This window comes from Tribolium madens, unplaced genomic scaffold (genome assembly GCF_015345945.1).
Source record: "Tribolium madens isolate multiple individuals breed KSU strain unplaced genomic scaffold, Tmad_KSU_1.1 Scaffold_2;HRSCAF=44;Tcas5.2_LGX, whole genome shotgun sequence".
Classification (NCBI taxonomy): domain Eukaryota; kingdom Metazoa; phylum Arthropoda; class Insecta; order Coleoptera; family Tenebrionidae; genus Tribolium; species Tribolium madens.
In genome coordinates, this window is record NW_025400995.1 from 7,902,921 (window position 1) to 7,928,023 (window position 25,103).

General features: G+C 32.1%; 1 protein-coding gene across 2 annotated transcripts; it reads left to right on the top strand.

Moving 5' to 3' along the window:
* Window positions 1–7,375: 7,375 nt before the first annotated feature.
* LOC123006267 (solute carrier organic anion transporter family member 74D) lies at window positions 7,376–24,888 on the top strand. 2 transcript variants are annotated; one of them, XM_044400625.1, is made up of 9 exons: window positions 7,376–8,079; window positions 19,314–20,208; window positions 21,762–21,902; window positions 21,954–22,082; window positions 22,230–22,394; window positions 22,445–22,570; window positions 22,680–22,746; window positions 22,798–23,339; window positions 23,398–24,888. In XM_044400625.1, exons 2-9 carry the CDS (start codon window positions 19,344–19,346, stop codon window positions 23,556–23,558), a joined length of 2,196 nt encoding a protein of 731 aa, XP_044256560.1. In that variant the 5' UTR covers window positions 7,376–8,079; window positions 19,314–19,343; the 3' UTR covers window positions 23,559–24,888. The 2 variants fall into 2 exon arrangements, with proteins under 2 accessions (XP_044256560.1, XP_044256561.1); XM_044400626.1 differs by lacking the exon at window positions 7,376–8,079 and adding an exon at window positions 15,333–15,945.
* The last annotated feature ends 215 nt before the right edge of the window (window positions 24,889–25,103 follow it).

Below are 25,103 nucleotides of genomic sequence, written 5' to 3' on the forward strand. Positions count from 1 at the left end.
CGAACTAGTTTTTAACAAATTGTTTGACTTCAAATCACAAATTATTGCAAAATTCGACGATTTATTGTGGTTTGCTAACTCATTGATGAAAAAACATGGTGTCTAGACTGGAACTCGGAACCAGTTCAAGGTGATAAAAATGGGGCGCACTAGAGAAATCATTTACTCAAAAACCGACTCTTTGGTCAACGTTTTATATTCAATTTTGGGATATTATACACGCGAATAATGTACAAATACGTGAGTTACATAACTAAGTCGACTCCGCCTCGTTTTTATTTCGTCACTGATTGGATGAGGCCGAAAACTTCTGAAAACAAAACCTATTTCATTGTTTAAAATGCATGAAAATCACCACGTACCAAATTAATGGCCGGTACACAAAAACAAGTTCTCGTTATATTCCGACATCTAATTAAGTCAATTTAAAATATCAAATAAATGAATATCAGAATTAACCACAAACTCAACATTTAATACAGAAAAAAATCAAAATTCTATTTTACTACTTACTAAATAATGTAATGGTTTTCTATTTTTCGACATTATACACACACCCCACAACCATTATCGCATCACATATGTTTATACATGTGAAATTCGAACTTTAACTTTTTTTTGTGTTTTTTCCGACGAGAATGAAATTATAGAATAATTATAGAGTAAGGAGTTACAGTCATTGATTGATTCACTCTAGAGTATTGTGGTAAACGAGATGGTTCTGCAGTATTTTGCGAATAGTCAACAAAAATTAACACAAGCAGTGCAAAAATCATTCCAAACTAGTGTGGAAATCTTCTTAAAGATTAAATTTAGTTTATACAGGTTGCGCCAGAACTCGCACTCCAGAGAAAAATTTCAAGTAAGATAAGATACCAGGAACATGGAAAAAATGTTTAAAAAATTCTATCTGTCAAAAAACTCTGTTATTTTATTTTGACAATTGACATTTTTTTAAGTCTAATGGTACTGATGATCTTGTACCTATATGTTTTTTACAACTATTTAGTAAAGGTACACAAATTTTGCCAATAAAAGCCTCAAATAACATTAAACAGAGTTATAATTTAGGATATACCTTCCTTGTTTCGTCTTCTAATAGACTGTAGCAAAAAAACTTGTAAAATTATTTTTACAACAGAAATAAATAGAGTCAAAGTGCAAAATTTAAAGTCTCATAACTTCGAAATTTTTATAGATAAATTTTTTTTAACATTTTTTCCATGTTCCTAGTATCTTACCTTRTATGGCATTTTTCTCTGGGGCGCGAGTTCTGGCGCACCCTGTATATATGAAATGTTTGCAGGCCATTTGCTACTCGATTTGCTCTATACTTAAGAAACAAAGTGATGCGATAATTGTTGTGGGGTGTATATTTCCCATTTTTTTTTTGTGCGGTAGACTGATCAAAATATGTGTGTACAGGGTCCTGCATTTTGGATGTCTGAATAGGGGATCTCCGAAATTAAGTTAAGTTAATCCCAAAACGAGTGATACATTCTGAGGCTCGTTTTTTGAGAAAATAATATTGTTAAAAACCACATCCCACTATCGTCTTTTGTTTTTGACTTATTGACAAAAGTTGATATTTTACCGTAATCTACAAAAATTCATATCTTCGTTATTATAGAAGACACAGATTTGAAATAAAAACATTGTACAGGCACTTTTTACGTGGAATTTAAAAATGTACCAACAATTTTATTCAGTTATTTGTTTAGCAGTAATAAGATAAACTGGTATTTTTTTAAATGGCTTTGGCAATTGCCAAATTATAATTTTAAAAAGCTTATTTTTTCTGATTTAAAAAATATTTGTAACAAAATATTTTTTCATAATTATACTTAAAAAATGAAATACATATTTTGTTTGATAGAAGTTGGCCATGGAAAAACTATTTTACTTTAAATGTGTAGATAATAATCAATAAGACTTTTGTGAACTGTGAAATAAATGAAAAAATAAATACAATTTAGAAATTAAAAAATACGGTATGTTAGAAGTTTCGAACAAATAGATGAGCGCCCCAGAACAAAATTATTACATATTTTTAAAAAATCCAGAAATAGAAAAAATAAATGGGTCAATAGTCAACACAAATAGAAAAAACATTTTTTCGATGGTCTAATGGAGGTAGGACAACGTTCCAGATAGATAGAATTTGGGTATTTTCATTATTTTTTCATCATTTTTCTCTCAAATAAAATATATTGTATTGAAAAATTAAAATGTTTTTTTAGAAGACCATTTAGTTGAAGATGCAACATTTTTTCATGGCCAACTGCGAATAAAATTCAAAGATGTTTTTTTGCTAAAAATGTATTATAATAATCTCTTACAAATATATATTTTTTAGATAAGAAAAAACAAGCTTTTTAAAAATGACAGCCATCTATGATTCCCATTTCAAAAAATACAAGTTTATTTTATTACGGCTAAACAAACAACTGAAAATAATTGTTAACTACATTATTAAATTCTACGTAAAAAATGCCTGTGTAATGTCTTTATTTCAAATTTGTGTCTTCTATAATAACGAAAATATAATTTTTTTTAGATTTCGCTAAAATGTCAATTTTTGTCTATAAGTCGAAAACAAAAGACGATAACGGGATGCGGTTTTAACCATTATTATAAATGAGCCCCAGAATGTATTACTCGTTTTTGGATAAACCTCTTAGTTTCGGAGATTCCCTATTCGGACATCCAAAATGTAGCACCCTGTACATTGGTAGAAAAAGATGGAATGATGGAAAATCTCCTATTTGTGTAAATAATTTGTCTCTTTTTACCGATGCATTTCTTAGACGGCAAACCAAGAGGTCACGTGACCGTAATAAGCAATTTATTCTCTTCTGGGTCACTTGACTCAAATGCGGGCGTCTGTTTGAGTAGATTACAAATTTAATAATAAGAAATAGCAGCACAAAAATAAGATCTGGTTTAAGTACATTTCGACAATTCTTTCAGCGATAGATTGGATTTTTTAGCTGTTTTAAAAAGATTCAAAACAAGAATTAATAGAAAAACATTCTTTTTATAAGTAAGGACGCATAAATTCATTTTTATTTTTTTGTGGTTTTAATACTTACTTTAAATGTGTTGGTGGAAAAAAAGTATCGGTGATGCAGGAATTGTTTGCAAAATTCAAAACTGTAGAAAAAAAACATTCTGATTAATAACTTCAGTTATTAAGATGAAAAATTTTTCTGAATAATTTTTAACATTGAAATGCAATTTCAAGAAGAAGTCACTTTGTTTTTGACTTAACTGTGTTTATCAAAAAAATTCTCGGTTTTTTCTAGAAGTTTGACAAGTAACCTACCTGTTACTTGGATTTTTCTCAATGGTATGTTAATGTCAATAAATGTAGAAACATTTTTTAATCAATCACTCACTTACCTATTATTTTTTTATTTCCTTTTTTTTAATACCACCTTATGAAAAATATTTTTATTGAAAAACTTTTCTATTTGTCTCTCCACTGCTATTAAAAAACTGAAGTTAGTTTTAAATTTTAAAAACAAATAACGGTGCCAAACTAATAAAATTGCAGTTAGCAGCTTTTAATAATGTCCACATGTGTGCAAACAAATAATTTCAGTAGGTATGCTGTTTTAAAAAAAATAATTAAAAGTGACAGTGTATCTTAACGATTTTATATATACATACGAAAAAACAAACCGGCAAAAACTTTATAAATATTTTAAAGAAATAGCTGTTAAGAAAACATCCTGTACATATACCAGATGAGTCAAGTTTTATCCTCACCCCCTAAAACTCCTCTTTTTAGTTAAAAATTAAACTAAAATAGTTGATAAAAGATCATTTTATTTAATTTTTAAATTGTTTCTTTGTAAGAATAGTCATAAAATCGGCTCGTGATCATTGTTGATGGTTATTATTGGGGTTCTGGGTCTTCTTGTGCCGGAGATTTATTATTACTACTTTAACAGAACCAATCATAAATTAGATTCAATTGCGCTATAAATAATCTACCTAAAAGTGGATAGTAGATTTTATTCATGTTCTATTTTTTTCAATTGATTTTCTTTCGTATTATTCATATTTTAATCAGTTGATATAAAAAAGAGGCAATAAGATTTTTGGTTCAGTAAATTTTTAGTTAAATAAATTAATACTTACAGCAAAACTATTTTTACTAGTAAATTTAGATATTAATTTAGTGTAATATAAACAATTCATAATTTTAGTTGAATTATAAAATAGTATATAAGAAAACAAGTGTTATAAACACTCATTGTAATTGGTGACGTGACATTTTATGCAAAACTTTGGCCATCACTGGCCATAGATTGTCGTTTTTAAGTGAGAAATTGTTGCAGTTCAACGTGTTTCACCGAAACTAATGCAATGTAATCTATTTTCGAGCAATTTGGGTACCGCATATCTTAAATATCAAAAATTTTAACTGTCAAATATAATAATAAATTCAATTTAAAAAGGACTCAATAGAAAAAATAGTATAAAAAAACGCGTGTGATACTCGTGCATTTGTAACATTCGCTCTTGCGTGGCTCGTGTCGTCACAAACTACTTACTCGTATCACAATGAGATTGTAAGTGTTTGTAACACTTGTTTTTTAATCAGGGGCGGATGGGGTACCGTTAGGCGGCCCAGGAAAATTTTTAAAACGGCCCACTGCCACTGATGATCGGTCTCAATACGAAAAATTTTAACTATGTACGAAGGGCTACCTAACAATGAAACAAAAACGTACAATTTTTTTTGATAATCTAATTTTTCAATATAATCCCTCTCTACACTTGCGCCATTTCTCCTCCAATAAAAGTTTACCTTTATAAAAAATGTTTTCTCTTGACTCTCAAAAAATTCGTCGTCGGCTGCTTTTAGGCCATCATCAGAGTAAAAACGGCGTTTTTGAAAATTTTTCTTTAATAATGAAAAAAGATAAAAGTTAGACGAAACCAAGTCCGGAAAGGATGGTCTGTCTTAACGAAGCTGCAAAATTGGCTTAATTTTGGCCTTATGCACGGTCGCTTTGTCATGCAGCAAAAACACTTCTTAATTAAAAAAATGAGTCTTTTCTGGTGAATTGCTTTACATAAATTTCAACGTGTGCGCATAGATGTCCGCATTTATTGTTGTCTCTTTTGGCATACATTCAATGAAAAGGATGATGTCCCGAAAAAGCACTTTCACTTCGGCTGTTTCGGCTAAAATTTTATTGTGTAATGTGATGGTGTACCATCCTTATAGACGGCATTTATTCTCTCACGGATTTGTCAAAAATTTTATGGCACTGCATTACTCTAATTTTAAGTTACTCATTTTCCTCACAATTTCCTTTATAAATTGGAAACTAATTATCACAATTAACTCAAATTTTTTTTTATGTTAGAATGGCACTATTTGATAAATTATACTTGTGCGTAAGGCTCGGATTACATGCAAAATGCATATTTGTTTTTAAGAGGCATATCAACAAAATTGTAAGTTTTTTATGCATATCTAATATTTTTTGATTAAAATAAGCCAAATAAAAAATGCATATTTTGCATATTTTGGCAACTTTGTGCATATTTTAGGAAATACTGCATATTTGTGCATATTTTATTCAAAACACAAATTTCCGATTAAAAATTTCAGTTCAAGTTAAAAAAAATTGAACGGTTTAAGAAAAATTATCCAATTACAAAATATTTTAAAGAGAAAACTACCGATAATTCGTAAGCCGAACTATTTAGAGAACAATTTTTTTTTGTTTTTGAGTTATTCGATTTTTGTTGTCAAAATTGCAATTTATATATTTTTTTATTTTTTTGAATTCAATATAAACTAGATAGTTGTAATCCCTTAGATTATGACCTTCATGAGAAAAATGTATTTTTAGTGGGTTGCCATTAAAAAAAATAAATATTTTTGTAGAACTCAAAAACAAATAAAAATTTCGAAAAATTCTATATTTGATAAAACATCACATTTTTATAGTACTTTATAATTAAACAATTAGTTTTTCCAAAGAATAAACACTTTATGTTATAAAATATAAGTAGTTGCCTGCAAATGAATTTTAGCAAAATTGTTTAAAGTGATGTGATCTGAAAAGTACAGATTTCTTAGAAAGGCTTAATTACTACGTTATTAAAATGGCTTGTCTGAGGCAAAACCAATTTATTTATTCTCTTTTGTTCATCGTGTGCAGTTCAAGATGCCGAAAATACAAAGTTTAGTGAATGAAAACAATTTTTTTTTATAATAAATTTATTAAAAAAAGATGAACTTATTGTTTACTTAACTAAAACATTAACTCTCTTTTCAACAAAGAACTGGTGTTGGTTAATTTATCGCTAATCTATTTTATTCAATAGTATTTTTTCTATTTAAAACACGTCGGCCCAAAACAAATGGTCCGTTTTGTTTACATATAAAGTACATTTTTGGTTATAGAAAAGATTATAGAATAATAAAATGAGGTGATATTTGATCGCGGCCCATCAGCTGGCGGCCGACTGGGAAAATTCCCGAACTCCCCGTGGCCCCATCCACCCCTAATTTTAATATACTATTTTCTATTAAACTAAATTCGTTATTAGATTTTATAGTTAAAATTGATAACATTTGACGTATGCGGTACCAAAAAACGCTTGAAAATAGCTCAAATTGCATTAGTTTTTGTGAAATACATTGATTTAAAACAATTGCATAAAATATTTCCAAAAACAGTTTTGGAAAGAGCATTTTGTGTAACTGAAAACAGTTGTGGGTTCGAATAAAACTTGATTCGCCTGGTACAGGATAAATTTCTAAAATTTCCAAAAGGACAAGTCTAGTCATATGGTTGGAATGCATTAGTTTTTTTTCATTTTTAGAACGGAAATCTGATAGGTCATTATTTTTAAATAGATTTTTTGTATGAAACAAAGTACTATTCCTTGTAAGTTTTTACACTAGATTTTATGTCTCCCTAAGAGGCATACATTATACATCCTCAAAATGCGGGCATGTATCGATGTATCTCATAGAAGGGGTGCTTATTCTTTCTCATTAAATTTTCGAACAATATTTTCTTGTCGAAACTTAAATAAACGTATTTATTTTAACCACGTGACGAGATATTGTTTAGGTCTATAATTAAATTAATAGATCGACTTTTATAACATTTATTACACTATACATTTACCCCAGCTCTCATTCTTTTGTTTGGTATGGGACACTAAGTTTTACAAGTGCGGACCGGACAGTGAGCTTTCATGGCGACTTTTCCACGTAGCGAATAGTGCAAATTTTATCTATGGAAGTGCATATAGTGTGTAGGTGCCGCTATCAGTAAAGTTTGGCAAATATGTAAATGTGGCTTCGTCACGTCTGCTTCCTTTTGTTTAGTTCGTTCGTAAACAGCGTGGAAGTGCAGTTGTATATGTGGCTCGCTCTGGTGGTATAGTTTGAAGAATTATCGAGCGGTGCCTTAAGTCTTGCGTGGAGTGGCTTTAATCGTGTATAATGAGCCATAGGTTGATCCCGGAGCGAGGCTATAAAATGGGGTGCGTGGTGCGGGTCACGGTGGTCGTGTTATCATTACCGTTCCGGGCGTGCGTGTAAAAACTCAAGTGAGTACATGCGTGAATTAAAAAAAGCAAATAAGTGCGCGTGCTTTCGTGCCGGTTACAGTGACGAAAACTCCGGCAATGTAAAGTCGCATTATATAACAACGATCTGGGGGTAAAAATTGGCCGCGTTGTCGCGATATAGACCATGGAGAGTCCCAGACTTTGAAGAATTTCTCACATATTGTTTGATTCCGCGTCGCGTTCGCTCTCTGACTCTACTCTCTCTCCCTTCGCTTTCGTTTCGATGGAATCCGACCGCTTCTGACTGGGACTGGGCTCATGTTTGAATTGAATGAACGGGAATCTAGTAGTCTGTCGTCTGTCTGGGTAGAGTTTCGACTGTTTCGGCACTAGTGATGTGACGTGCTTGCAATATTATCATATCCTATTCGTCTGACATGTGTTTCATCCGATAAAATCAGTGATCGAGGGACTCAATTTTTCTGCCATACGGTCATACGGATATAGATGTCTTTGCCTACGAACGTACGTATCTCGCTACCTGTCATAAAACCACGTTTTGTTTGGGTGGGGTACCCCACTCACCCCTACTAACTCTATCGTAAACAAATCACACTTTATTTACCTCCGACGCAACTGATTGATCAATTTTCCGCCATTGCTTTCATGCATCATTTTAAGTTCAACTTGTATGTACTTGCTATCGGCTATCAGTCTCTATTTACATCTCAAACCTTGTTTACTTCAACTTTGTAAACATTTAACTAATCTCCATGGAGTCGCACCGATACCAAAGATAACCCCGCTTAAAAACATATTTTTCTCAATTAAATCACTACTTCTCATTATTTACTTATTTCATTGATATTCACACGGCGCTACTTCCGATAAACATAAAATATATACCATTAACAATAATCCTGTTTTAATACCTACAGTATCTTCTTTTCACGTGGGGCGGCAATTTTTTAAAACGCGATATCACTTTCATAGGTTAGTTTGTTGCGTCACTGCGGTCACGTGATGACCTATTATTCTAATGATGGTACTATTATCTCAGCACGTGTGCAACACTATATATTATACACATGTGTGCCCATTTAACTCTCGGAAGTACCGAAGTTTCTTTTTCAAAATGGCGCCAAATACTTAATTAATTGAGACACATCAACAGGAAACGTGTAATCAGGAAAATTGCTAATTAATGTTCACTAACGCTGACTTTAGTTTCCTGCATTAGAGTCGCTTCGCCATTTTGTGTAAATAAAATTTACAAAAATTATTAAATCAATAACAAGTCTGTTAAAAAATTATCTAAACTGTGCTATTGTAACGTCAGATTAGTCAATATTTGTTAACTACGATGATCGGCAGATCGGCTATCACTGAAATGTAATTGTGCAAGAATTGTTGTTTTCTAAGCATTTTAAGTTCAGGTTAGATAAAATTGGTACAATTTATCAGTTTCTGGATTTTCTATATCCGCACTAAAACCAAAATGGAAACCGGTTTAGTAACTTCTGCTTTTATGATTACTGCCAGTTTTTTACTTGTCGCATTCCATTATATTATACAAAATAATAAAATATAAATGCCATGTTATTCGCATAGTAATAGGTGTCTGTTAGCTACTATTGTAATCTCTAAGAAATATATCAGAGGCTGGAAAAACAATTTTCTTTCATTTCTTTTATTTAAACCTGTATAGCTTGGATTTTTGAATGTTTACTATCCATCATTGTCTCTACTGCATACTTAATGGTAATTTCACTTTAATATATGAGATTTTAAATATTGATGACTGAGTTTTCCACTATTGCTGGATTATTAATGTGATCAAATGCCGACACATTTGAATTTCAAAGAAAACATTTTAATTTCTAATAGTTTCAAACTCCAGATTTGAGAAATTTCGACGATTTGGTGTAAATAGAAAATTTCATTCCGTAACCTTCATCTTTAATCAAGGTTAATTTTTGGGTGAATTCAGTAATTTCAAATAAAAATGTCGTAGAACTCTATAAAAAAAAATTACATTTCTTGTTTATTAATGACTAGAACAGCCTTGAAATTTAGTTATCTAGAAATGTACTTTCGTACTGTTTTTAAAAATTCAATAAAGTTGGCAAGAGCAACCGATTATATTTTTTTATTTTTGTAACGTCCTCCAAATGTTTGTCACGTTTATTTTTTAAATTTGTCATCCCAGACTTTTTAAGGTGCAACCATTTTACGATGAATTTTTGTTAAGTACTTAGTGTCAACTTAAACTTGACACTATGACGCATGTTTATTATCAGTTATCACTAATCCAAGTGACCAACGCTAATTCTTCATTCCGATTTATGGAAATTAAAGGAAACGTCAATGCCATGGCTAGGTGAACCGACCAAGAAATTATTCGCGCGCAAGATAAGATTTTTATTGGTGAAAAAAAGCGAACAAAGTGTATAGTTTATTTTTGTGATAAACGCTTTCCATTTATAGTAGCGAAAGTTGATTGGCCCCATAGTAGGTCAACAGTTTGGTTATGTTATTTTGGGATCTCCGACTTCAAAGTAGTCTCAGGTACAAATAAATAATGTTAAAAAAATCGTACTTTTACTGCTGAAACTTGAAAGCATCGTTTCGCTCTTCAAGCCATCAGCCATAAGTTACGGTATTTATTGTTATATAACGTGGATAGAAATAAATGTATTCTGTGAGTTGTTCGGTTTTGCATCAGGAAAAACGCATGTTTGCATTTTGATTCCAAGGTGTTAACAATAATGAACCGTTATTTAGAAGAATAATTATGAATCATTCTTTTGAATAAACGCTCTTTTACTACTAATGTCCGAAACCGTGTCAAAGATCTCGCAAAATGTGGAACATTTTTTCGGTCAATTTTTCATTGTTATTTAGGTTTTACATATCAGCTATTATAAAGTGATTTGTATCAATTAATCCGCAGCCAGTAAAAGTGTGTCAAAAATAACCCAAATGTGCTCATCATCTTTTGTGATTCCGTCTTGAAGTGAACAGTGTTCGGTTTTTCCTGCAGAACTTACGTTTAGAATAAATTATAATTTTTATTCAAACATGACTGAGTAAAAATCTAATCCTGTTATAGAAAGTGTGCATTTTGTAATACGAAATATCAACAATAAATATGAATAAATGGTCAATAAAATCCAGGATTTATTTTTATTGCTCGAGTATTGGCGCAATACCTAGGGACTTTGTTTTTAGTCAATTCATTCAAAGTGTTGGAGAATTCCCCCACAGACGAATAAACTACATGGCCGTCTGGGTATAAAGACCTGTTTTAAACTCATAAGGATAGATCATGCACTTATACGTATCTGCGTGTAAGGATGACATATTGTTATGTTTCTATCCTAGTCATGTTAATTAACATTTGTTGAACAATGATTCTGCCAATGTAGAAATGATATATTTTAGGAGATTTCTACATGATTTATACTTGTAGACCAGGCTGTATAAAAATACTTATCAGCTCTGCTTTGCCCCAGTTTCTTGAGATTAATGTTTGTCTCAGTAAATAAAAAAAAACTAGATACACAAAGAAATAACCCTAATTTGATAAGAGAAAGTTTGTTTAAGCACAGGTACGTACAATAGAGGCACTGTGTGATTGATAAAAGTGTCTTCCAGACAAAAAATGAAATTATACAATGTGTTGTTACATTCTAAATATTTATGTACAGCATTATGGTGTCAAGGTTCTCACTATTTTCCAGAATAAATATGTAGAGAGCCTAGATTGAAATGCAGGAGATTGTAAAAATGATAGTTTGTTGGACATTTTAACAATCCTGCTGAGCCAGACAAAATTTTGATAAGAAAAGTAAATATTTGAAACAACAAAATTAAACAAATTTCTCCACGATATATCACTTCCTAATAGGGCCGGAAGTAGACAGTGGGATGAAGTGATTAATTGTAAAAGTTCGGTATTGCATAATTAATCATCAGAATTGCTCGAAACGCACTTCCGGTAGACCAATTTTCAGCAATTGTTTACGCTAAAATGTAAACAATCATTAACTCAAGGTCTTGCAGGTCTTCAGATTATTCACGAAATTTGTATTTTTTCCTGATTCAATTATTGGCGAATTTAGTTTGGCCGTCCTTGACTAGAGACAATAGTAAGAACAACAATACAAACCGCGTCTAATTTCGACGTGAATATCTTCACCGATTTTTTTCTGGAATTTAGTCCAGACATATGTACATGCTTGATTAATTTTCTTGAAAACGTTTAGCTATGGATAAAAATAAATGCGAAGTCTAGACGTAATAAACTATTGAACAATAATATCATTTAGAACATTAACAGTATTAAGACGATGAAGTTTAGTGTCAAGGCCCAAATCAAGAGCCAGCAACGCGATGCGAACACTAGCCAAAATTAAATTACAAAACTTCTTATTTTCAAAAGTTTTACGTAAAAAATTGGCAAAAGGATCAAGTTCAAGTTGACACTTTTGACATTTTTTATGAATCGAGTTACCATCGAAAAGGTGTTAATTTTCTGCCATGGTTTTAGACGGGAAAAATCAAAAAGGACGGATCGGGTTACGCTGAGATATGGTTACAAGCTAATTTGTTTTTTGTTTTGATGTTTTGAGGAGCTTAATCAAGTGTGTTTATAAAATAAGCACAAACATACACGACTGTTACACATTTTGTACCGCAAAATTAAAATTGCGTCCTTCAAGTGGTTTGGTATAAAAAATTGATAAACATCACCTGTTTTGGAGAATTATTTATTAATTTATGTGCGAATTTTCTCACATGGCTTCAGAAACTGGCAAATAAAATTCGTACATGTTGGACCAAGAATGTCTTTTGTATTTTAATAAGATCCTTCAGTATTTCCGTTCCTCCAATTTTTAGACGTGACGCAAAAGTTGCTTCGTATGAATTCCCAATATTAGCAAGCATCAAATAAAAAGCTTTTTTCTTATTTTAATAATCCTTAATATGTATGATATAATATTTCAAATGGAGATGTGTAATTTTTGCAAAAACCTGCATGTGGTGTGGTCGAAATAAACGATAATTATTGAGTGGTTGTTTTATTTTGACTCAGTCTTCGTTACGTTACGTATAGCCCATGTGAATATGTGATGAGCAAAGATCCATAATTCAACAAATTTTGAGGTCAAGACGTTCCGCTGAGGTAACAAATAAATTTTAAACAGACTCTTCTCTCATCTCTGATAGCTTCCATTAAAATGATAAATAAATTTGGCGTAGATGCAGCCCGGAACTTGCATCTGATTTAAATACAAAATTCGGGATTAGCATTCGTGGTTCGTATTGTTTCATTTTGGCTATTGATGAGATCGCACACCTTAGAGAGGCCCTTGACTACGCCACTGGCAAGGACGTTGCCGTTGGTCCTGAAAAACAACTATTTAATTAGTTTTATCTTATGATTTTCCGATTATTGAATTTTGGTACAATTTATGCAATTTTTGTGCAGGCGCAAACATGACGGTTTTAATTCGTTTTAATCTGAGCCCGTCTGAGAAATAAGAACAATACGGAGATAACCTACATCCTCTTCGGTCAGATGCCCGGACACAGAACCGGCTTTAGCCTACACAACCTCGACAAATAAACCAGAGAATTAGTTCGAGATCGTCGCATATTAATGCTCCTCTTCACCATTTTCTCAAGCCGGATTTTTGACACTCGAGCGCGTACTGTTGGTACAACTGATTAGCGTATTGCCAGCCAAAATTTCTACTGTTAAATACTTTTATTAGCACAGTAATGAGGTTGGTAAGGTCGGGACAAAGCAGAACAATGAATACACGTTCCGTTTCGTTGGTACACCTGCAAATCACAAAATTTCCGAAAAAAAAAAAGTAAAGGACGATTTTATGCCATAGTTTTATCACATCACATGAATGTAAAATTACACCACCAATAATATGAAAAACAATTTCAAATTTCCGTATAAATTACTCCATGTATGGAAATTTACATGATTTTTGTCGTAAAACATTAATAATTTGTTACCTACTTCTGTAATTTTAAGGAAAACTATAGGTTTTCCCTCAGCTTGCATAGATACAATTGCTGCTTTTGTTTTTACATCCTGATTCTTCCTTGTGGTAAAATACCCATTTTTTTGTTAATTAAATCACATTCTTCTGTTTAATAGTAGTTTTACATTAAATCTTATATTTTTAACAATTTTTTTCACGTATAAGAAAAATAGAAATTTACACCTTTTTGGTATTAGATACATTGGAAATAAAATTAAAAGTTTTCTTACCATAAATTATAATTATCTTTATGTTTTTCAAATTCTCATAGAAACTGTTCAATGAAAATTCACATGATTTGTATACAAGCATTGAATTAATCTTAATTATAATTATGGAAATTTTTGGAATATAATTATACATCGAGATTTCTGCATCTAAAAAATTATATGTAGTTTTTCTTCAACAATTTTTTTATTTTACAACTTAATGATATTACGAGAATATAAAATTACACCAAAGAAAAAGGCAATTTTTGTCCATTTTATACTATTTATTGTTTTTTACTAGAAGCAAAACTCTAGGTGATTTCTCTAATAATTTTTCCTCGGCTCATATAGGTGTTGTTCTGTTTTTACATTGTGATTTTTCCCCATGATAAAACACTAATTTCTTTGAAAATTAAATTTTGGCAATAATTAAATATTAAAATTTATATTTTTAAAAGCTTCTGTCATTTCTGTAATAAGAAAAATAGACTTTTACACCTTTTTTGATATTAGAATAACTTGTAGTACATATTATGGAAATTAAATTCAAAGTATTTTTACTGAGTATAAATTGTAGTTATTGTAACGTGGTTTTTACATATTTTATTTTTTTTTTTAATTATCGTAGAAATTACTCCATGCAAATTTTAATATTTGGGTTAATTGTACCTACATACTTCGAAATTTGTGTAATTTTACCCTTAAAAAATTATATGAAGTTTTCTCAAGTTTTCATCAGTTTTCATTGAAAAGTCTTTTTTTAAAGTTTTTGCCACTTTTCATTAAAAAATATCTTTTAAATTATTATAAAAATAACTCAATATTTTGTTTTTGCTGTACAAGAATTGAGTTAATGTCAATTCTCAAGATAATATAATTCTTGTCTTCTTGGAATAACAACGTATGTACAAATATAAGTGTAATTAAAATAAATGTTTTTCAAAGTCTCATAAAAAATTATTTGTAGTTTCCACCGTACAAACAATGAATTAAATTTAACTGTTCTAAAATTATTTTAGGACAATTGTGTGGAGAATTATAATTTAGTGTAAAACATTAACCACTTTTTATTTGGTGTAATTTTACATCTGACACAAAACTGTGGGTAGTTTTTTAAGTAGTTTTACGGTGCTCATTCAACTGTTGTTTTTATTGCTACTTTGTGTAGTTTTCCTTGTAGAAAAACTTTTAATGGCATTTACTTATTTCATAGTTATTTAAGTTACAATACATTCATTTGTTTTGTAGTAATTCTACTCCAAACCTTACAGATTTAAAAAGCTTTCGATATAGATTTTTGGAGCAATATACGAAATAGGGTTTCAAACCAAAATCAAAATAGCCTTTTTGTTGTCACAAATGTTGTCATAAACTTAATTTGACTCCAATTGAAGTTTTTTTATGCAAATTAATTTCTATTGAGGTCAGATCACCGTGAAAACGATAAGGGGTCGAAACTCACTCAAGGGTTAATAAATCACTCGAGTGGGTTTAAACTGGTTGGACTAGACGATTAAAATATAATTCTTCTTCACGTCAGTATTTAGTATAAGGTATGGAATGGATATACTGTATTCACAAAACCGATCAATACTCGTGTACAAGCTTACTCCTTATCACTCTCTCTTATCCAATAGTTTCCCTCATGACCTAGCCGAAATAATACCTACGTAATTCTCCTGCATGGAAGATAATAAATACATAATAATAAATGCGAAAATAGTTCTTTGGTACATACAAGATTATCTTAATTATAGTGTCGAGTCTCCAACTTTGCATAAGGCCAGTGTTCAAAGTCTTCGTGGAAACTTCGGAGGTTTGGCAATTCTAGTTCACTTTTTCGGCACATCCTGTATAAGTGTACAGCTCGTTTGCGAAGCTGGTCCGACCCTGTGCAAATATTCGGTTATGCTAATCAGTCCCGCGCCGCCTCTATCCCGGTCCGCGCAGTGTTCAGCAAGCCCTGCTTGTGGAGAGTGCTGTATAAAGTGGAGAAAGTGTGCTGCTTCTCTGTTCTAGTCTAGTGACGTTTCGCTTTCGTCGTCATCATCAGCACTTGAGGTTGGCGCTGCGCAACGGCCAACGCGACTCTCGTCATGATTTTCACCTATGAACAGGTGAGACGATTGCACCACCTTTCTCCGATCGAAAACGAAACCACATTCCCCTTTCGCCGGATTTGCACTTTCGCGCCAGTGCTGCTTTAAAGCCGGCTGTACATGGCCAAGGAAGGTGTCCGTCATACTCCAAAAAATTTTTATAATAAATTTGATCTTCGACAGTTTGCAACGGACAAAGTAGTATTTTTTTTTCTAAAATCAGCTTTGGAGTGCAATTTTTATAAATGAGATGCGTGGTGGCACTGATAACGTAACAAGTTGTTAACATTTGAGTAATTATGTTTAACATCTATCATCAAAACCTTGGTTGAGAACTCGTAGGATTCGGGATTACATAATGTGAGATACAGCTGATCTTGTAAATTTACAAACAGTCAATAGTGAAAATATATCGATTATGTTTTTAAGTATGTTAAAGCGATTAACCCTAAGTAGAATAGCCGATAATGATATTGATTGTAGCACGTGTCAAATAGTTGAGCTTAATTATTTTGACATAGTTTCGTCATTAAATGTTCGAATTTGAATTAGCCGTGAAATCAAAAAACTAATTAGGTGTAGGTATAGAGATGTCAAGGTGAACAAGTTGCGAAGTCGGAGAAAAGACACTAGCTTCTAGTTGTGACCTAGTAAAAGTGTTGTTCTTGTGCCCAAATCAAATCTCCGTCTATGTGAACACGAACTCATCCCGTCTTGTCAGGTTTTATCATTTTATTTACTCCCGCTGAAAAGGAATGCGGCGCATGTATTTTGGTATTCTCTCCAGCTACATCACCTTTGATATATTTAGTATTCCAACTATCGACGTTGCACATGTCAAATAGCCTTTTTTTTCTAATGTACCAATCACATATCCTCGTTTAACCCATATACATAAATTTTATTTCACTCATGGCGTTGACCTTTAATCTACTTACATCATTAAATTTTTACTGATTTTAACTATTATTAATTGGTAGAAGATCGTCTTAAGTCGCAGGGACTCCACTTTAATAGATTCTTAATTTCATAACGACCCACTTCGACAAAATACTAACAAACATCGATTTCAAATGTAATACACCAAATGCAAACTATCTTTTTTTTCGGACAGTTCTGCTGAATCATTCCGCGTAATTTAATGTTATTTTTGTAGATAAATCGGGACAATTAGGCAGCACTGAATCCGATTTGGAAACGTTTGAAATTTCTATTACAGTAGAAAAGTTGCATGTCTTCTTTAATTTACCACCAAAAAATGTGCTTGTCATTGTGTGACAATCAATACACTTAAACCAAATTCTGGAATAATTGTTTCTTACATGCGCAAATTGCAACTCGCATGACAATAAAACTTGCTCAAACTAGTTTCAGTTTTTACTAGATTAAGCAAAAAACTGGTTTGCAGAAGAACAGGTTTTTGACCAAATACAAATTAAACCGGTTTTCAGTTCTCTCATAAAGCTAGATCTGGTACCACAAAACACACAAAACAGTCAGTATTCGACATTAAGTCCTCAACAGTTTATAAAAAAATTGAAAATAAAATCCGGAAATCGATTAATGAAACTAATTTTAATCATCATTATACAAGGTTGGCAAAAATACACATTTTCAAAACGGATTACCAGAATTGTTTGAAACCTTGCACACGCATAGACTATTTCAAAATCAATCATCTGCATCTTTTTAGTATTGCACCGTTGTGCGCGATCCAGAGAAAAATGACAAGTAAATGTTTAAAAAAATGCATCTGTCAATAATCTGGACATTTATTTTTTGACATTTGTCCTTTTTTATGTCTATTTAATGTTAGCGATGACCTTGTATATGTTTTTTCATAATTATTGAGTAAAGGTAAAAAACTTTGCCAATAAAAGTCAGAAATAACGTTAAATATACAATTCAGGATACAGCTTCTTTTAATAGCCTGCATCAAAAAAACATGGAATATTATTCTTCCAACAGAAAATAGAGTCAAAGTGTCAAAATAGGCAAAATGTCAAATAGAGTTAATTTTTTTATTGTAGATAGAATTCTTTCCTGGTTTCTGGTATCTTACCTTACATGGCATTTTTCTCTGGCGCACCCTATATAAAGCGTCCAAAAGACCAAAAAAATCTAAATTGTAATACAAATTAAGACAAAATAATAACACGTTAATTGAGCCAATTTAAAAAAATGCTTAAAATATGTAATAACGATGAAATTCCTAAAACAGTGCAAAAGAATTTTTACTTAAGATTTATTAGTTAGGTTATCCGGAAATCTTAAATTTTCCTTAAAAAATTTTTAGAACTTCTTGCCAAAATGCGCGTGCTGATTAGTTGACGATCTGTTGAAGAAATAAACTATTGTGAGATTTGAGATCACCAAATAATCAAATTTCCTTTGAAACGTTATTAGGAAATTTTGTTTAACGAAGTTTACTTGCCGTAGATTTTCATTTAATTGTTTTATTTTAAGTTTTTGGAAATAATTGACGTGATCTAAAATTGTGAGTTACAAATTCGCTAATTTATCAATTCTATAAAACACTATGACCGAGTGTTAATTTTTTATTTTTGGGAGAACGATTTATGTGACCATCATGGTAATTTGTTGTCTAATAAGACAGCTAAATTTTAGTCTCCTGCATAAGTTTAATTTGCAACCTTTAGTAATGCGAAGGAGAAAATTAATTGTTTCTGTGTTGTATTATATTATTTATGGAGTAGTTGATTGTCTTTGTTTGTTAAGTAAATTGTGTATTCATGTGCTAACTTATGTCACACACAGAAAGCAATATTTCAAAAATTTAGTTTGCAGAACAAATGTAGGGAAAAAAGCACCTGCCTATTTAATGAGCTGTTATTTTAATATAATTGCTGAAATGTGTGACATAAATTGGGATTCAAAAGCTACTGTTATCACCTGTATTAAGAATAATTGTTTTAATCTGCTTTAATATAGTTTTCTTTTTCTATTATTTAATGTAGTTTTCTAATTAGTAGGCTAAATTTTGAAATTTTTTGTCCCCTAATTGGATGTTTTTGGGCTGTAGGATAATACAGATTATAATAATAATAATCATTATTAAACAAATAAAAATAAAAAGGGGAATTTCGGCGTCCATACCTGTCTTTGTATTTTACTTTATTCTTGAACAAATGCTGTGCTGTTGAATTCACAACAAAATCCTCTTTTTAAACAAAAAAAAAAACAATGTTTCTCTCTGTGTGTGTAATGTTTCAAATAATTTTGGTGAACCATTTTTAAAATATAATTTCCAGACTTTTGGCATTTTTTTTTGAAAAAATCGGCTATTGAAGTAATGAAAGTATTTAAGGCAGTGTTAATCAAAAATGCCCTTAATTGTTAATCCATCTCGCCTTTTCGCATTTCAGAGACGGCGATAGACTCGGCTCTCCTCCAAAATGTCAAACGGTAACAGTCGCCTGGCAAACGGTACGATGTGGGCTGAAGGTAAACCGAGCAACAACAACGGCCCCTCCAACGGCAACACTCGGCTGGGCATGCAGGACATCCCCGAGGAGCAAACGGCCCTAACGAAACAAACCGAAGTTTACCGATCGCAGTGTTTCGTCAGTGAGGGTGATTTCCCGAGCGACAGCGACACGGAATGCGGTTTGGGGCCGTTCGCCCCTCAATGGCTGCAAATGTTTGCTTCCAAGCAAGCATTCCTTATAGTTTTCTGCATCGCGTGGGTCCTCCAAGGGATGTACCACACGTATTTTGTCAGTGCGATAACGACGATCGAAAAACTTTTTGAAATTCAATCCAAAATCACCGGGATTATAATGAGTGCAACGGAAATCGGCCAAATTGGCTCGTCGCTACTCTTGACTTATTACGGGGGGCAGGGGCATCGGCCCAAATGGATCGCATGGGGGATGGTTCTGTTCGCGGTGTCGTCGTTTACTTGTTCCTTACCCCATTTTATTTATGGGAGACAGTTAATTAGAGCTAATGATCTCACGGGGATCAGTAAAGATCCGAATGTCTGCAAAGTTCCCAACTCACTAGACCTGATGGATCCCAATACTCATTGGGGGAATACCTCCCTGCCGTCTACCACAACCGTGGTTCCAAATATTCTACAAATATGTCATGAAGAACTCGATACGGAACATCGGATTCAACCCTCGGTTACGAAAATCGTCCTCGCAATTTTTTTTATTAGCTTGTTAGGGGTGGGAATGGGGCAAACGGCTGTGTATACTTTAGGGATTCCGTACATCGACGATAACGTTGCCAGCAAGGAATCGCCGCTCTACTTTGGTGAGTGTCCTTTCGACTTATTACGTTTATTAATGATGACCGCCAAAATCCATTGTGTAAAAGTTTGGAGTAGGTCCTATTTTATTGTGTAATTGTTAAAGTACCTAAATTACTCAATGTCAATGTCAAATTTATCTAAAGGACATCTGAACTAAAAATATTTACAATGGCGATTAATAGAAAGCAACAATTAATAACAATAAATTCTAATATCAGAGAATAAAATATATGAATGTCAAGGTTTATCACAAATATTTTATTCCCTCATTAAATAAATATACAATGTACTTAATTCATCTACTTGGTAAAACTTATTGCTGGCTTTTAACAAGAATAAAAAAACACCGTACATGCAGACGCATGCAATTAAGTATTTTGAAAATTTTTATCTCTGCCTGTCAGGAAAAATGATAATGCAACTTTGATTGACTGTTGTCTGGATCAGCAGTCTATTTTAAAATTCTTTTATCAATAACGTGAATATCTCGCAGCCTTGCATATTGCCCAAAACTTTCAATTTACTTCATTTATAAAGTGAAGCCAAAGACAAAAAAATGTGATATTCAATCAAATGGAAAAGATTATTTATTGCGTACAAGTTTACAAGAAACACCCGAAATACATATTTTGCTAGAAGTTATCAGCGCAAACTAGAACAAGATATTTCAGAAATAAACATAAGGTCCTCGATTTTAATTTAATTTAAACATTTTTAAAAAGTATGGTGTTCCAGATGTTTTCAAAATGGTAATCGATTTTTCCCAATTCGTTAAAACTGAAGCAACAAATTAAAAAAAAAACTCAATTAAATGGTTTCATTGTTTTCTGCAAGTCAGGGTGGGTTTACAGAAAGTGAATAAAATCGAAATTAAGTTTAACTTCAAAATTTTGAAATCTGATAGGTTGTTCATCAAAATTCAACCAATCACGTAACGAGTTTTTAATTGCAATCAAGCATTTAATTCGGTTGCTATAAACCCACCCTTAGTTATCTAATTTAGTTCGATCTGGCTTTGCAAAATGAATGGAGCCAACACGAGAGCCAATAAAATATAATTTAGTATGCAAAAACTTGTCGTTCTTATATCAATATTTTATGAATTTTAATTGTATCTAACAGATTTCGTATTTGAGGGATAAATTTGTCAAAATACAATAATTAACAGATGTTCTAAAATTTTTTTTTAAAGATTTCTGAAGACAGCTAAAGCTGCCTGGAGAGGCGACTAAAAGAAAGGGACAAAAAAGAAATTATAGTCCCTTTCCTCGTCTTCCCACGTTTTGCGAATCATTTGATGAAATAGTTTATGAATCATTAAAATGAAGATTTTATCCAGTTTATTTGTGATCTTTTTTAAGGAGTCATAAATTATAAAAACGTGAATTGCTCCTTCAACACTGAAATTTTCAAAGATAATAACAGTGAATCTTCACAGTTATAAAATAAGTGAAAACAAGATTCATTAAAAAAATCACGTCATAAAATAAAGGTCGTTGACGCTTCTTCTTTGAAGCATCTCTCATAAACCTAACAGGAATTGTAAATTTTCCAGCGATAACAATCGGTGTGCGAATTTTGGGTCCAGCTCTAGGTTTCATCGTTGGATCGCTTTGTACTAGTGTTTATGCCGATTTATCTGTCGATCCTAAAATAGATACGACAGATCCAAGGTGGGTTGGGGCATGGTACTTGGGTAAGTCTTAAATCCGGCTCGAGACAGTTTTTAATTTGACGGAAATTCTAGGTTTGGTTTTAATATCAGGACTGCTAATGTTGGCCTCCTTCGCGATGTTTGCCTTCCCGAAAAGACTGAAAACGGCTAAACCGACACCTAGGATACATCAACCTGGACGAAAACATCCTAGTATAAGAGGTGATTAAATCGCGGTCATTGATCTTTGTGTAGATGTGTGAAAATTTTTAAACAAACGGTCACGGTTAATTTATTTTGTAAATAAAGCTATTAACCAACAATGCAACAATATTTGCTGTGATTTCTTACAAATTGGTTTTGTTGCAGACTTCCCTAAAACGGTCAAACGGCTATTGAAAAATGATATTTTAATGTTTCGGACTGCAAGCAGTGTCTTACATATTCTTCCAATAGCAGGATTGTATACGTTTCTACCAAAGTATTTAGAATCTCAGTTCAGACTACCAACTCCTTCAGCCAATATGATATCAGGTTTCAGGACTCAAAACAATAACAATGTGACTTGATTGAAAGTTTTTCAGGAGTTGGAGGCATTTTGGTGATGGGAGTCGGCATAATAATAAGTGGAGTGTTCATCCTCCGTGTGAAACCTAACGCCAGGTTTGTCGCAGCCTGGATCGCATTCACGGCCATAATCTACGCCATTGGTAAGTAAAACTTGACCTGGCCTAAAATATTTTCCATTTGGGTGATTTTAAATGGGTGACCTCGAATGATGTGCAAGTCACACTTAATTATATTATAAAATTGTTCCAGGAATGGGCATTTTGATGTTTATTGGTTGTCCAATGGATGATTTAGCAGGAATTCAAACACGTCACGAGTAAAAAAATCCGTCAAAAAACGTTTTTTTTTTCTAAATATCTAATTTCAGGTTTGCTACTTTTGATCTAAATTGCAACAAATCGACGTGCGAATGCAACCAAGATAAGTTCTCGCCGATTTGCGGCCAGGACGGTAAAACGTATTTATCTCCCTGTCATGCGGGTTGCAGAAATTACACCGAAAAAGAGGGAAAAATTGTTGAATATTCGGACTGTTTATGTGTCGCAAATGATGACAATGTTACAATATCATTTCCTGATAATGTTTTATACGGGAATGCGACCATTGGTTATTGTGATGTGCAATGCCCGAATTTTACGTGGTATATAATACTGTTTTCAATTTTTGTTTTTATTCATTCAACTTCGGAAGTTGGCTCAATGCTGTTGATTTTACGTTGTGTTGATCCGAGGGATAAGGCAATGGCGTTGGGTTTGATCCAGTTTGCTATTGGTCTTTTCGGAAATGTTCCTTGTCCTATAGTATACGGGGCTGTTGTTGACTCCGCTTGTCTTGTCTGGAAGATGGCCTGTGGGGAAAAAGGCGCGTGTGCATTATACGATTCGAATATATTTCGAATGTTTTATCACGGTAAGTAACAATTTAGTTGCACGCAGTCTGCAAAACTCCGAGTTTCATTTTGTTTCAGGGACGACGGGGGCCATTTTGCTGTGCGCATTTTTCGTAGATGTGATAGTATGGTATAAGGCAGGAAGTATAAATTTCGTCGACGAACAAGTACCCTTAGAAGAAGAGTTGACCTCAATGACGAAAAAAGCATTAAACGAACCTGTGTCTCTACCTCAATAGCATATATTATTGAAGGTGGAGGATCCACCGCCCAAATTTTGATCGTCCGATCAGAATTTCCAAACGACTGAAATTTTCTAATGGCAGCTTTCACATTTTTATAACATTTTGTATAGAAAACTGTAAATATGGAAGATTTTATTTTAGCAATTTTATAGGGAATTTTATACAAATTTTACAATAAATAGTTGAACTTCGCATGCTTGAAAAATTATATTGTGTTTGAGATCTGAATACCATGCATTCATAAACTGTGATACTTAAAAATATCTGCTATGTCTTTTCCAATCTTGGTTTTGTAAATATTCTTTTTTAATTTAAAAACTATTCTCAATACTCCTTGACCTTGTGAAGTTACATGCTTTTATCAGTTTAGGGACAATTGAAAATACTATAATTGTATATTTTTTTATATTAGTTTGTAGTTACCATATTTTTAATTTTGTATAGTTTTACATCGCCCTACATCTATCAATTTATTAATGTGTGCCATACATTCAATAATTTGGGATCTTTTGCTGTTGTAACTTTTCTATTTATAACTGTTATATAATTGAAGTTTTTGTGTTTGTTGATTTGTACATTGTGAGGTAATTGTAATTTATAACGTTATTATAGTAATCAAAATGGCTGCATAATTATGTTTAACAAAAGGAGCAATCAATGTTCTTGTTAGAAAAAAGTTTAATACTCTTCCTATTCAAGCTTTACTCATTGTTGTTATTAAATTTTTCTACTCTTTTACATGAAATGTTATTTTCTTTTCTCATTTACATATAAGAATTAAACGAAATTACGGGTATAGCGTAACTATTTATTATTGTTCATTTAAGTGAAATATTTTCAACATTACATGTGCATTATAATAATTATTAATATTTAACATTTTAGTTAAGGACACAAACACAAAACTTCAACAATTGGCAGAATCCTACAATAAAATAGTTTTTATATGTATATTTAGTACTGCCATATTTTACTTATATTGTTTTCTTCAGGGTTACTTTTATTTTGTTTCAATTTTGTTGATACTTAACTGTTTTATCTATTGTTATAACAATTCTGTTGTGAAATAATTCTTTATAAGGCTCAAGCATTTTAATCTGTGATTAGCTCACATTCATGCACCACAACTGTTAAATTGTGCAATTTTTTACAAAAGAAATGTCACTATCATGTTCACCTAATTTTAAATAAAACTGTAGTATATGTTGTACATTATGTTAAACATCAATTAAAAAAGCATCACGTTGCGTGATAACTTCATAATATAACGATTTTATATAATTGTACCTATGCAAAATATATTCATTAAATAAGTGAAGAAACATGCACGTTATTTCACGAAATTACCGCTGCACTGCAGCTGACGCCCTTTGTTCTGCATAGTTCCTCAAGTTCGCATAATCTTGAACACCTGGAGTCCCCCAACCAACAATACAGGGCTGTAATTGCCAGTATTATGCCTCATGCCATACCAACCAACGAACAAAGGAATCATAATTGGGAATTTACATATTTTAAGAAAGAATTTTAATTACTCTA